The 15,348-nt window shown below is 42.9% G+C and overlaps 1 protein-coding gene across 1 annotated transcript in view; it reads right to left on the minus strand.

The window, feature by feature from the left end:
* The window catches only part of CFAP47 (cilia and flagella associated protein 47), a 536,960-nt gene that overhangs the window by 66,233 nt on the left and 455,379 nt on the right, over positions 1-15,348 (minus strand). The window contains exons 58-60 of the mRNA XM_060234105.1: positions 14,258-14,417; positions 13,632-13,729; positions 6,085-6,246 (exon numbers count right to left, since the gene is read on the minus strand). Coding sequence (XP_060090088.1) covers positions 6,085-6,246; positions 13,632-13,729; positions 14,258-14,417 — 420 coding nt within the window. The remainder of the gene's footprint in view (positions 1-6,084; positions 6,247-13,631; positions 13,730-14,257; positions 14,418-15,348) is intronic.

Genomic DNA, 15,348 nt, shown 5'->3' on the forward strand with positions numbered 1-15,348 from the left:
CATGCAGTGTAGTGAGATGCAAATTGGATAAGAAGGTATATTATCATCTTCCTCTGCAAGGCCCAGTGTTGATCCAGCAGCCAGTGGAACCATTAGTATCCAGGAGCATGTTGACATAGAGCCTGAAACAGGCCCAAAAGTCAGAGCCTAATGAGACATTAGCTGTCAACCACAATACATGACTTCTGACACCACCTTATTCCATGGTCCTGGTATTTTCAATACTACTGAGCTGAACGCTGTATGTGTGTGCTTGTGTAGTGTAGTGTACTGACCCTCTCAGCTGGCTTCTTAAGAAGGCACATTCACTTTCCATATCCAGTTCAGTTTGGCTCTTGCTAGCATCCATTACACTTAAATGAAGTACATATTAAGGATCTGACCTCAATAATCTCCTTCAGTATTTCAGATATTCAATCAAAAACTTCATTTATTCTAACAATTAACAGAGTTATCCTATGGGGTGCTTGTGCCATGGCAGCTGGCCATAGTGTAACTGTGGAGCCACTAGTCCATTCCTCAAAGGGTTTGGTTAGGCAGTAGCCACCAGGAAAATGAATTAGAGCTGGATTTCAGTGACTACAACCACATGAGCATCCCCAGCAACTGCACTGTAGTGTATCTTGTAGTGTATTATGGAGGTGATGTGGCAATGCAGTGAGGTGGTGGGGCCATGATAGAAAGGGCAGGCAGAACCAATAGGGGACACCAGGAATGGGGGCCAAACCAAGTGCCCATCACAGTCCATGGATGGGAAGGGACAGAGCCAGAGATGCTGGCTCCATTTTTGCAGCAGACCCTCACCCCCTTAAAGGGACCAAGTCCCATCATAAGTCTTTCAGCACCTGATGGTGTTGGCAAGGGCCTCAGCACCCACATGAATTCCCCAAGAAGGCCCCAGCCCACACAGGTCCAAGGGTGCCCATACCTCAGAAGGGGAAGGGATGTTATAGGAAATCAGTGGACTTTCAGCAGCCACACCTTCCAGCAAGATATTCCCACTCCAACCTCCACCCACCCCATTGGTGGCAGAACAGGAGGGGGACTGCCAGAGCTGGGTGCTGTGTAGGGGCCCAAAGCACCTCCAACAGGTCTCCCAGCAGTCTCTCAATGCACATCTGTCCCTCCCTGATGTCCCTTGCAACAGTAAGAAGACCCTTCAGGTGCTTAGCAGCCACCATCACAGACATTTCCAACCCTTCCATTCACTGCTGAGCCATGGAGAAGGCTTTCCACCACTCATGGCAGATCTCCAGCTGCTCCCACTCAGTTGCAACTCACATGCAATAGAGGGTGTGGGATCGGCTGAGCTGACCACAGGCCCCATGCCCAGGATCTAGGCAAGGAGCCAAAGTTCCCTGCATCACCTGAAGAACCAGTGGCTGTGTCACGGGGCTCCAGAGGATGCTGCTCTCCTCTGCCCCCCCACCCTCTTCATTTCTTGCCTCCCACAGTCCGCTGCCATCTGAAGACATTGCTCACTGCAGGAAGTCACTCTCATCTGCTGGCCCCTGTGATTATGATAGACATGGGCGCTTATTTGCACATTTTAGCTTGCACTGCCAACCTAAAGGCACATCAAGAAATTGTATTTTACAGTCAAAGTCACATCAGAATATGGGAGACATATTGATTAGGCATCTCTGTGTTAGGATTCATTTTTTCATGTGTAGTTTCAGCTGGATTACTGAAGTCAGCTTCCTAATGTTAAGACAGCAGCCAGCACTCCTGTTCTTGCTGCAGGAACTGCTAGAGGCTAGCAGGAAGTGAGGAGAGGACAAAGGAATGTGCATTCTGGAATCTGCAAGCAAAGTTACATCTTGAACTTGCAAGCCAAAGACTTCTAGATGCATGGATACTTTAAAAGAATTTTAGAATTCTGAAAAATGCAAGAGAGACACTTTCACATCAGCTCAAGTAACCCGAGGGGAGACTTATCCAATCAGATAGAGACAGGTCATTGGGTCAGGCACCTGATGGACCAATTACAACTGTTTTGCATAATTTGGGGTGATGTTATTTTAGGTATAAAATGACTTGTGCTTCCTATATTCCTCAGAGGACTGTTGGTTCCTGAGGGTCTTTATCCCTCTGTACAGTTTCTCTCTTATTAATTGATAAATCAGTTTCCATCTTTTCCACAGGACTCCAAGTGTGCAAAAATTCCATGGTGCCCAGCATCTACAGGATGACTGACCTGGCCACCACAGCTTGCCTCATGGGGTTCATAGCACGGAGGTAGTCCACAACATCAGCTGTGAACATCTGGCAAAAGTGACCTGGGGTTGGAGGACAGAGAGCACAGCATCAACCCACATTGGCACCCATAACAATCTGCTTTGGGACCACCACCCAGCCTCACAGTTACCTCACTAGTCTTGCCCATCATCTCAGCAGCCTAAAAACCTTGGTCCTTCTCATAACTTAATTTAATCTCTTCCTAGTTCAGCACAAAGGAATGGTGCTCTGGGTTATCAGGATCTGAGTCCTGGACTAGTACCCCTCCAGGAGAGATGGGACGTCCACATTGGCAGTAGCCACTTTCTCACTTGGCCCTGTGTTTGTGGCCTGGCTGCCCTGAGCACCAACCATCCCAATGCACCCCTTGGGCATCTCCAATGGTCTCACAATGGCATCACCACTTTGAGAGTCACCTGCAAGGGGAAGGCAGGTGTTAGCAGGGTTTGGGAACTTTGGGGGTGGCAGGTGGAGGGCCCCTTATATGAACATATATATGAACATATGAAGCTGCCCTATGCTGAATCAGACACTCGGTCCATCAAAGTCAGTATTGTCTACTCAGACTGGCAGCAGCTCTCCAGGGTCTCAAGCTGAGGTTTTTCATGCCTACTTGCCTGGACCCTTTTCAGTTGGAGATGCTGGGGATTGAACCTGGGACCTTCTGCTTACCAAGCAGATGCTGTACCGCTGAGCCACCATCCCCTCCCACATTTGTCCCTCTTGCAGGGACAAGGGAGCAGCAGGACCCTCATGCTGTACCATACCTCAGTGCTATGGCCACCCCTACTACGGATGTTATCACTGCCTGCATAGCAGTTTCAGCTCCAGGCAGGCCCTCCATCACAGCCTGCTTATCAAGTACACCCTGGGTCATGAGGGAATGGACTCATTTCTGAGTAGGGCAAAAAGAATCATTCCAGAGCATTAAGGTTGATAGCTCCATTCAGATGGCATGTCTCAGGGCAGAGACCCGCTCTGCTCCCCTGCTGTGCACCAGAAGGCAGGGTGGTGTGCAGTGGCAGAGTTGGTCCTGGTAGTTTCTAAGGCTACACTCATATGCTCCACCTATACAGCAGTGCCCTCTCAGCTTTGTTCAGTTAAGCTGGTAATGACCATCACAGCTACCAGATGTTAGCATGCCCACACCACCCACAAAGCAGAATGTAGAGACAACGTGAGATACCATGGGAAGGCATAAAACCCCTGGTCTCCCTGTTCCCATGATGGACACCAGAAAGAGAGGATGGACACGCAGACAGGGGAGCCTTCCACAGGGACAGGGGGTAGGCAAAGGAATGGCATGAGGTTTGGCTGGGCCACAGGGCCCAAACAGCTTTGACAAAATTGAATTCAGCCCCTTTTCTCTGCAGGGCACAGCCAGCCTGCCATGGTATGGTGCCTCTTTCTACCTCTCCTGCTCTGCTAGGGGTGCATCTCATCCACGTACTGCGAGAGCTGTATGTTTGTGTGGCATGGCACTATAATGACAGAGAAGGTGGTGTGCTCCTCAAAAACTGCACACATCAGGATGCTGCAACTTTCCAATAGCATCTGTCTGGATCACTTCCATCTGGACAGGGCAGCCATCCAAGCAGTGTGCAAGAGCTCAGGTCAACTCTCCAGGGCCAAGCTACTGCCCCATGCACCATCTTTATCCTACAGAAGGTGCTGATCTCCCTCTGGTTCCTGGTCATCAGATCCTTCCAAGAGGTCCCGGCTGAGATCCTGAAGATGTCCCAATCCTCAGCAAGACACTGTCTACACAGCTTCCTGGATGCCATGCTGGGCCACTTATAGGCACATGTGCACTTCCCCTCAGAAAAGACAGAGTTGGCATCCATGTAGGCAGGGTTTGTGATGTCATTTTATCATGGATACCCCCTCCTCCCTTATCTGTTGACACCATATCCCAAATATCCCATTGGATTATGCAGCCTACAACCAGGCTCACTACCAGATATGCATGGTCATCAAGCGCAAATTCAGACAGCTGAAGATGAGCTTCCATTGCCTTCACCATGCAGACCATGGCAGTCACTAAGCTCTTTGCCATCTATGCTATGCTCCACAACATTGCCATCCACCAACAGCTGCTGACACCCCTCACAGGTGCTTGTCAGAGGAGTGATGCAGAATTGGCAGGAGGTAGTGAAGGTGCACTCTCTGTAATTATCTTCATCTATCTTTGGATATAAAATACTTACTGTGTATCATACACACATGCACATGCACATTTGTGCATCGTTTTCAAAGAGGAAATGAAATACAGCTTGTCAAATTATGTTCTCAGTGCTTTGCACTTTTATTTGTTGGTTTGCTTGAAGAATACTAAAAGTACCACTCAGTCTGATTTCTTGACAGGCATTATATTTATCTAGATTCATCCAAGAATAATAGCATTATAATATCAATGAGACACGCATAAAAACTGCTACTTATCTTACTTCTAGTGTCAAAACACCTGATTGCTATAATACTTGGCTGAAAAGCTGTGATATCCCAAATTAATGTCGTACAATATGTGATAGGATATTGTGTTAATAACTATGAATTATTACCCCTACACATGGAACATACATATTGGCAATCAGAATATTTCAAAATGTCATCAATGTACTGTGGAAAATGTACTTTACTCAATTAGATGAAATGATGTTTAGAATAATTTATTTGATACATTTCTAACCATCAGGTCTTTGTTACTCCATTTATTATAAAATAAAGAAGGCTGCATACTTTGATATGAGATGATCCTATCAGCATCAGATAAAGTCAAATGATAATATTTATAGTTCTATAGTCAGAAGAGTTACATAACTTGAATCAGAGAACATAGTCTGGTGTAGTGGTTAAGTGTGCAGACTCTTATCTGGGAGAACCAGGTTTGACTCCCCACTCCTCCACTTGCACCTGCTGGAACGGCCTTGGGTCAGCCATAGCTCTTGTAGGAGTTGTCCTTGAAAGGGCAGCTGCTGCAAGAGCTCTCTCAGCCCCACCCACCTCATAGGGTGTCTGTTGTGGGGAGAGAAGATATAGGAGATTGCAACTGCTCTGAGACTCTGAGATTCAGAGTATAGGGTGGGATATAAATCCAATATCATCATCATATTTTACTTGACTAGACACCATACTGTACAGAAGATACATCAGAAAGAAAATCTAAGGCTTTAATTAAGGAAACTCCTTCAAATAACTTAGTTTGTTTCCCTTTCACTGAAGCATCAGAGACAGCAATAAGTGATGATGGGATATTAAATGTCTGAGCCAAGAAAATTTTCTTTTTAAAAGCTATGTAGAAGGAGCATTGCTCTAGGTCAACTCACATTAACTCCACTGAAAGTGTACAATGCTCCCTTCAGCAGAGTATCTAACAACCCTAGCATTTATATATTTACTAAGTCCACTCATGTCTTTTATTATTTGGCTAATTCAGTTTGACTAATATATTCCGGCGTTCCTGTAAATTATAATCAGAATAGGTAGCATTAATATGCTCTGCACTTGAAGCGTGGAATGGCTGTAGGATGGTTTTAGGTTCTACTGCACCTATAGCATTAGCCAGGGCTTTTTTTGTAGCAGGAACTCCTTTACATATTAGGTCACACACCCCTGATTTAATCAATCCTCCAAGAGTTTATAGGGCTCTTAGTACAGGGCCATCTGTAAGCCCCAGGAGGATTGGCTACATCAGGGAGATGTGGCCTAATATGCAAAAGAGTTCCTGCTAAAAAAAAAGCCCTGGCATTAACCAAGTTCTAAAATGAATTGTTAAGTGCGCTTAATATGGGTGTGGGACTAACATATAACCAAATGAAGAATCTTAGATTTTTTTTTCCTCCTTACCTTCAGTCACTTGAACTTCATCTTGAATGGTGACTGACTTGCTGTTCAAAGGGGTTGCAGAGTCTCTAACTATCTGTGAACCTCTTGCACTAGGAACCACACCAGTCAGCAACACTTCTACTCTTTCTTCTACTCTGCTGCGGGCCTGGCAGCATACAACAGCTGTAGAAGTAAAACAGTAACATAGATTTTCCTTGAAGTTCACTACACTGAACCCTGTGGCTGCTTGAGGGGAAGACATCAATGGTATCAGCAGGGCTTTTTTGTAGCAGGGACTCCTTTGCATATTAGGCTTTACCCCCCTGATGCAGCAATCCTCCAAGAACTTACAGGGCTTTTCTCACAGAGCTTACTGTAAGCTCTTGGAGGACTGGCTACATCAGGGGTGTGTGGCCTAATATACAAAGGAGTTCCTGCTACCAAAAAAAGCCCTGGGTATCAGATATTTCCAGGCCTCTATCTTCCCATGGCAGGCCTTTGTGACCCTATAAAAAGTCATAGAAAGCTGTTGAGAGATTCTAATGAAGAAAATACAATGACAGGCTGCAGTAGCGAGGAAGGCAAATTTGTTCCACCTTGCTCTAGGATTTGACAGAAAAAAACATATTGGAGCATGATCGCCATTAGCATAAAAGCAAGATGAAGACAATTTCAGTAAACTCCACTTCCTCACTGCAATCCCTTTCATGCCCAGTGCCATTTTGTTTATAGGAGCTTCATAAAACTTACCTATAACTGTTCTTTATTAACTGTCTTCTGTGCAGGCACACATGAGGGGACTGCACATGTACAGTCCCGCTGCAGAAATTCATTTTTCAAGCTTGCAGCAGTTTCAAGAAGCCTCAGAGCACTCCCCCTCCTCTCAATCTCGAACTGAGAGAGGGAATGTTCACACCCAAATGGTCACATGGTGGAGACAGGGAAAGCACTCCTTCCTCAGTTCTCCTTTCACTGCTGTGGAGCTAAAGCCCCTGGATGACAATTACAGCCCACAGTGGGGAAGGAGGGAGGGATATGTGCCTGCACAGAGACTTTCAATCAACAACAGTTACAGAGAAGTGCAACCATGTTTTCATCGTCATGTCTACTGTGCAAAAGAGTACTGAGCACGCTTACCACAGAAGGTGCATGTGGGCTGTCATTGAAAAAATGATGCAATACTGCTTTTCCAACCACTGCTTCTTTTCTAGAATCCATGTCAACCAAATAATGCTTGACAAAGGTGGATAGAGACGACCATATCATGGCCCTGCAGTTGTCTCAAATGTTGACCCTGGAAGTCAAGGCAGTCAAAGATGCCTGAGCTTTGGTGGAGTGAGCCTTTAGCAGCAGCGGGCAATCTACTTTGGCTTTTTCAGACGCTACGTGGATCAATGACACCCCCCACCTGGAAATAGTCTGGGAGGAGACTGTCCTTCCCTTATTCTGACCCTTGAAGCATATGAACAGGCTCTTATTCTTCCAAAAAGAGCTTGTATGCTGCAAATAAAATAGTAATACTCTCCTAACATGTACAATGTGTAGAGCTTTCTCAGCTTCTGCCTGGGGTGTGAGAAGGACATGATAAGATAATGCCTTGTGAAATAAGGAATTTGGAAACCACCTTAGGTAAAAATTCTAGACTCAGGGGCCCAGAGAGTCCTTAATTCTACTACTCTTCTAGATGAGTTGATAGAAACCAGGAATGATGTTTTGGCTGTTAAAAATGATGTCACATGATGCTAGTGGTTCAAATAGTTGGGAAAGAACCAAGGAAAAGCTCCATTTAGGCACTGGAGACCTTACAGGAGGGAGCAGACTATTCAAACCTCTAAGAAATTTTATAGAGTGAGTGTGAGAAAAAACAATGTGGGAATCCAGACCTATATGGCATTCTGAGACTACCACTAACTGAACTTTCACTCACAAACTAGACAATCCTTCATCTATAAGGGACAATAAATAGTTTAAAATCTCTGATAATAAGCTCTCATCAGATCTGATTCCCCTGACTTGGGCCCAACAAGACATGTTGCTACTTGGAAATGTATGATTTCCGAGTGGACAGTTTCCTGATTGAGACCAGTACCTCAGCTTCTCTATCTGACCACTGGGCTACTGTAGGATTAGCCAATCAGTTAACTGTAGAGACCTCACACTGTAGTGGCTTAACAGGTCCTTGGTTGGAGGGAACACTCTGAATCTATCCTTGGCTAGGGGCAAGAAGGTTGCAAACCACCCTATCAAGATGTGGGCAGTTTGATTCACCTTTATTTTGGTTACCACCATGGCCTGTAAAGGGAAAGGAGGGAAAGAGTGCTCCATGCCAGTGGAATTGGAAAGTGTCCCCAAATTACTTGGCTTCCCATACTTCCTAGGAACAAAAGAGGGGGGCATTTTTCATTCCTTGCTATGGCAAAGATGTCTATGGCTGGGAACCCCTACACCTTGAAGAACAGGAACTAATATTGATCATTCCAATCATGGTTTTCTACACAGTCTCTACTTAGTGTATCTGCCAGAATATCCCTAAAGAAGGGAATGACCCAGAGGTACTTCAATTGTATAGACCTATTTCACTATTAAATGTGGATTACAAGCTTTTGGCCTCAATAATGACAGAATGGCATAAGAGCTGCATAACAAAAATAATCCATTCTGATCAGACAGGTTTTGTTCCAAAGAGATATATGAAAGACAATATTTGATTTATAATTGACACTATGAAATTTGTCCAAAGCAGAGAGGAAAAAACAGCTTTTATGTTCTTGGCTGTGGAGAAAGCTTTTGATAATTTATCTTGGACTTTCTTGCAAAGAGTGTTAGAGTACTTAAACTGTGGAGAAAGATTTCTTAACTGAATTCAAGGAATTTATATGAAACAGAGCGCTAAAATCCTAATCAATGGCCTTCTAACAGATGGTTTTAAGATTGAAAAAGGCATTAGACAAGGTTGTCCTCCATCAATCCTATTATTTATCTTAGCAAATGGAAGCACATGCTTCAGGTGTCAGACAAGATCAAAATATTAAAGGATTGACTGTTGACAAAGAATTCAACTGAAAAGCTATGCAGATGATGTTGTATTAACAATAACTAATCCACAAAGGGTAATGCATCACATAGAAAGGTTTGGTTCATTCTCTGGATGTAAAATTAACAGAAGAAAAAACTAAAATAATTGCCAAATTTCATACTAAACAGGAAGAAGAAAATATCTAGAAAATTAATGGCTTTGACATTGCAACTAATTTGATTAAATATCTGGGAATAAAAGTGTCAGGGGAAGAGTTTTCCCAAGAAAACTATGAAGTAACATGGAAGAAAATACAAAAAGATCTGGAATGGTGGTCTAAATTAAAATTATCAAAGATTTCAGGTTTTCATGGCTGGTAACATCATTAGGGTTTGTAGAATCTTTCGGGATCAAGTGCTGTGTTCTACTGGAGAAAGTTTTCCTTCCAGACGTTTCGTTCTCAGCTGCGGAGAACATCCTCAGTGGCGTTGCAGCCGGAGCAGGCGCTCAGACCTTTTTGGCTGCTGTGCATTGAGTGGGGCCAGGGCTGCTGGAGAGCTGCTATTTGTAGGCTGGAGGGGGTGTGATGAAAGGGCAATTGGTTTGTGGATGTGCCCATTGTTTGGTGGGGCTTCCTGGAAGGGTAGTGTGGATTCAACTGGCTGTTGAATGTGACCATTGATCTGTGTTAATTGCGGGGAAGGTTGGAAGGGGTTTGAAGATAAGGAAGATGGTTGTTGACTGTGCTGATTGTTCTGTGGGATTTGCTGGTTGTTCTGAGACTTTCTGCAATTTATAGTCTGTAGGGTGTTTTGCAGAGCTGGGTACCAAGATTGGTGGATGAAAATGCCTTCTTCCTTTCTGTTAAAATTGTGCTGGTGTTTGTAAATCTCAATAGCTTCTCTGTTCAGGCGGGTATGATAATGTGAGACCGTAGAAAGGACTTCAGTTCTTTCAAAGTGGATAACGTGGTCTCCTTCTTGAAGTGCATGTTCAGCTACAGCTGATTTTTCTGGCTGAAACAAGCGACAGTGTCTCTTGTGTTCGGTGAGACGGGTGTTGATACTGCGTTGGGTAATGCCAATGTAGACTGCACCACAGGAGCAAGGTATATTGTAGACTCCAGGGGTTGAAAGTGGATCTCTCATATCTTTGGCTGAGCGCAGCATGTGGCAGATCTGTTGTGTGGGCTTGAAGACTGTGTCAACATTATGGTGTTTGAGAATTTTGCCAATGTGGTCGGTGACAGATTTTATGTAGGGCAGGAAGGCTGTACCCACATTTGTGTGTGGCTCGGGATTTGGTGTGGATGGTCTCCTGGGATGGAGGGCTCTTCTAATTTCTTGTTGGGAGTATCCATTGGCCTGCAGTGACTGTTTGAGGTGGTGTAGTTCCTGTTGGAGTTGGCTTGGTTCACAGATGCATGATGCACGGTGAATGAGGGTTTTTACAACTGTACGTTTTTGGCGAGGATGATGATTGGAATTCTTATTTAGATAGCGATCCGTGTGTGTGGGTTACCTGAATACAGTGTGGCCAAGTTTTCCGTCGTCTTTCCTGGTAATGAGAACGTCAAGAAAGGCAAGTCGACCATTGTTTTCTTTCTCCACGGTGAACTGGATACGAGGATGGACTGAATTCAGATGAAGGAGAAAGTTATTCAAAGCAGCTTCTCCATGACTCCAGATGGCACATTCAACAGCCAGTTTCCTTACCACTCCCCTTCCAGGAAGCCCCACCAAACAATGGGCACATCCACAAACCAATTGCCCTTTCATCACACCCCCTCCAGCCTACAAATAGCAGCTCTCCAGCAGCCCTGGCCCCACTCAATGCACAGCAGCCAAGAAGGTCTGAGCGCCTGCTCCAGCTGCAACGCCACTGATGTGGATCTCTGATGGTAGCTTGAGGTGATTTCCAAATTGTATACCTCAACTTCTTTTTTGCTTTTTTTAACAGGTGGCTTGCAGGAGGCCCTTTGACTTGATGGAATAGTGTCTGAGGGCTTGGGCAGCACTGCTGGAACTGATGCCACTAATGGTGTGCAAACCCATTTTGATGTTTTTTTTCTGCCAGTTTCTCTGTAGTGGTGAGTTTTCCCCACAAAGCCACCTTTAACCTGGAGGCTCTATCCTGCTTTACCTTGGACATAAACAGCCTGCATGCCAGGCATGTAGATATATTATGCCCTTCACCCAGACAAAGGAGACACTCAGAGTGCTTGTCATTTTGGGCCATTTTCATGCTACATTGTTGGCAGTTTTTAAATAAGGCCATCTCCCTGGGTCAGAAAAGTACCTGAATAGCTATAAGACAAAGTGTCCTTTATCCATGGCAGTGAATAAAGAACTGAGGGAGGAGCGCTCTCCCCACCTCCATCATGTGACTGTTTGGGCAGGAAGATTCTTAGTCTCAGCTTGAGAAAGAGGGGAAGTGGAGCACTCTGAGCAGTGTTCCCTTTAAGCTTAGTTAGTGTGAGCTAGCTCAAAGTTTTTTAGCCTCTGGCTCACACATTTTTGTCTTTGCTCAGGAAGGATGGCACAAAACAAACTAACTCATGCAGTAGCCAAATTGTTTACTCACAACTTTAATGCCAGTAGCTTACAAAGTAGAATTTTTGCTCACAAGACTACACAGCTTAGAGAGAGTATTGACTCTGAGGCTTCTCAAAAATGCCGATAGCTTGAAAAACAAATCTCTGTGGCTGGTCTGCGCATGCACAGTCCCTCCATGTGGGACTGCACAGTAAACACAATTATGAATATCTACTTATACCTTTTTCAGAGCCTGCAATGGGAAGTAGAAAGTGGGGAAAGATCATGAGTGCCTTCTGCTTAAGCAACCTCAAAAATAAGATAGAAAATAAATAAGGCTAATTTTACATTACCATATATTGTGAACAACATTACCATATATTGTGAACATTACCATATATTGTGAACACTCTAGGGTAGGGATATCAAACTCATTACTGATTTCAGTGTTTCCACAATACTGTATGTACCTATACATATTACTGATTTCAATGTTTCTTGTACATGCATAGCTGTGCGCTGAATTACAACTAACAATATATAAGCAGTAAACTTTTTTTTACTGGTCTGCTGTTAAACTATCAACTAGATAAAGCTGCAGCATTTAACTGCATGAAACCTCCTACGTGGGATGAGGGATGACTATCCCAAAGAACAGAAAGCTTTCCCCCTTCTTATTGCAAATGACCAAAAAGAAAAAAAACTACTCCTATGTGCAAAGACCAGTACATATAATGGGGGAGGGAAGGAGAAGGAGGAGAATGGAAAGAGAGAGAGAGAGAGAGAGACTCAACTTCATTTATAGTATATATAAAAATTCCTCTATTTTAGCCAAATTTAATTGGGATGTAAGTCACATCTGCTTATGGGTAAATTATGGTAATATTCCAAAAAGATTACACCAAGGGCTGCAGAGTTACTTTGCAAGCTTCACAAAGAGCAATGTTTTACATATATACAATAATACATTCAAAGTTTTGGAAAAGTAAGAAAGCATTGTTGACTTATAGCACCTTTTATCTGCTTTGACTGGTTCACCAAACTTTAGTTGGTCCACAATGTGGCAACTAGGCTACTTTCAGAGGCTGGTACAGGGATTTTATCATTATGGTGCTGATTTTATCATCCTGGCACTAATTAGCTGTTTCTGGGCATAAATCAAAACACTTATTCTTACCTTTAAGGATCTAAATGGCTTCAGGCCAGGACAGCCTCTTTCCATACTATCCAGCTTGCCAGCTAAGATCTGCAGCTCGATCCCTGCTCTCTGTGCCCCTGCCTTCAGAACTGAAGAAAGTAGCAACAAAAGAGAGGGCATTTTCTGTGGTGGCTCCTTGCCTTTGGAACACCCTTAGGCTCTCCTGGTGCCTACTTTACATTTCTTTTTAAGGTGCCAAATCAAAATGCATCTTTTAACCCAGGCTTTTAATTAGGGTTTTTTATCTTATCAGCTTTTTAATGGTCTGCTTCTGTTTTACATAGTTTTTATTCTGTTTATGCCCAGGTAAAGGTAGTCCCCTGTGCAAGCACCAGTCATTTCCGACTCTGGAGTGATGTCACATCACAACATTTTCACAGCAAACTTTTTACGGGGTGGTTTGCCATTGCCTTTCTCAGTCATCCACACTTTACCCCAGCAAGCTGAGTACTCATTTTACCAACCTTGGAAGGATGAAAGGCTGAGTTAACCGTGAGCTGGCTATCTGAACCCAGCTTCCACCGGGATCAAACTCAGGTTGTGATCAGAGCTTGGACTGCAGTACTGCAGCTTACTGCTCTGCACCACGGGGCTCCTGCTTATGTCCAACAGCTTGTCTTTAATGGCTTTTTTTAAACATTGTGATTTTAGTCATAATTCATCTTGAGCAGGACTCTGAAGAGGCAGCATAGAAATATCCTAAATAAATAAATGATAGTATAGTACCACTATTCTATTTCCAGTTTGAATTGCAGCCTAAAGAAAATGATCTTTTAGTTGGAATTAGGATTAGTTTTGCATTCTCTTTGCTTTTATGTACCTGGTGCTGATTTATATGGTGGTGCTTCAGGAATTCCACATATTGGGTAAATCCAACGGAGTGCCTTAATTTCTCCACTCTCAGATATCACAGTGCTGCTAAGATATTTAAAAGATGCAAGGATTAATATGATTATTCTGGAAAATGGATACTGACTTAAATAAGTTTTCTAGTGCTCATTTGTGATCTCATAAATCCATTTTACAACCCCTTCAGTAGAACCGATTTGCCATGAGGCACTCACTTTTTGGATGAATCAAATAAAATCTGTTCAAATAGTTGAAGAAGCAAAGGTATCTAAGGCATTCTCAACCACCTGGTTCTTACTGTTCATTGTGTGCCTTCTTGCTTATCTCATTTACTGATTTCCTTTATGTTATGTATTGTGAACACAAGCTCTTCTAAAACCCTATGAAGAGTTACTGAATGGTATTACTAAGGTTGGCCAACAACACTCAGCTCTATGAAAGACAGCTGACTGTGTGTGCCTTGGTCAGAAAAATGAATATTCTTTGCATTTTTATTTGTACTGACTAAACAAGTAAAAAAACAAGGCAGAAGGCAATGGAATGATCCATTATCAATTTTATATGCCCAGTGATACATTTTGAAATAAAAATATTTACCTGCTCAATTTTGAGTTTAATTCAAAGAGATCTTCAAGAGACCAATTTTCATCAATAAATTTTTCAACATTAATAACTAGTACAGCTTCATACAGTTTCATACTCTGAGGTGCAAACAGTACAGGAATATCCAGTTTGCTTTTTGGAGGCAAAGAGATTCCTAAATAACAACAACAAATAGCAATCCATTAAAACACTGTGCAACAGCTAGCTACTATCCTGGTAGTACATTTCATCACCATATATAAAGAAAGAATACTGAAACTAACATACTGCTAAATCACAACCAAATGATCACTTTTCATTTCTCTGAAACCAACATAGCAATAGCACTGTGTTCAAAACTTGAGACAGTTTAATCTAAGTACTGTTCACCTTGGTTGACCTCTCTTACCTCCTACACATGCAAGACAAATGTAAATGCCAACGTTATGTTCTATGGCAATTTTTTAAAACATATTTGAGATACAGCAGGTTAAGAAACAATTTTCCTGGAATAGTCAAATATTGGTGACCCCCCAGTAGAAGGCGAATAGTGTTTTTCACTGCTGAGAATAAAGATGATTAGGGCATTTTTAAGCTGTCATTTTTATAAGTAACTAACACTGCAATCCTAAGGAGAGTTACTCCAGTCTAAGACTATTCATTTAAATTCATTTTAAATGGAGTAACTCTCCTTAGGATTGCACTGTGAATGTCCTTATTTCTCTGAAAGTTAAACGAATTGTATGGTATTCTAGTGTATTTCTTCTTTGGAATAGCAGATTACAATAATAGTAATGTAATGCAATATCTTAGAATGGTATATTGGAATACATTCCTCTGGTCTAACAGAGGAGACAAAATATGCACTACAAATCACCCCCCCCCCCCTCAAAGAAAAAGATACCATCAGTTACTCCACACTTGAGAGGAGATGGATGGAGCATGACAGCAGGATCAAATAATTGCTCTGAGCACTCCATAATTAAGGGGAAAAATCCTTCTTTAAACATTTAAATATCTATTGCCAAGTCTGACATCTTTATTTGCCTCACTGTTTCCCCCTGGAATTAAATCTAAACAATGATGATCTTATAAATGTAGCTTGT

Source organism: Heteronotia binoei, chromosome 3 (assembly GCF_032191835.1).
Source record: "Heteronotia binoei isolate CCM8104 ecotype False Entrance Well chromosome 3, APGP_CSIRO_Hbin_v1, whole genome shotgun sequence".
Taxonomy (NCBI): Eukaryota; Metazoa; Chordata; class Lepidosauria; order Squamata; family Gekkonidae; genus Heteronotia; species Heteronotia binoei.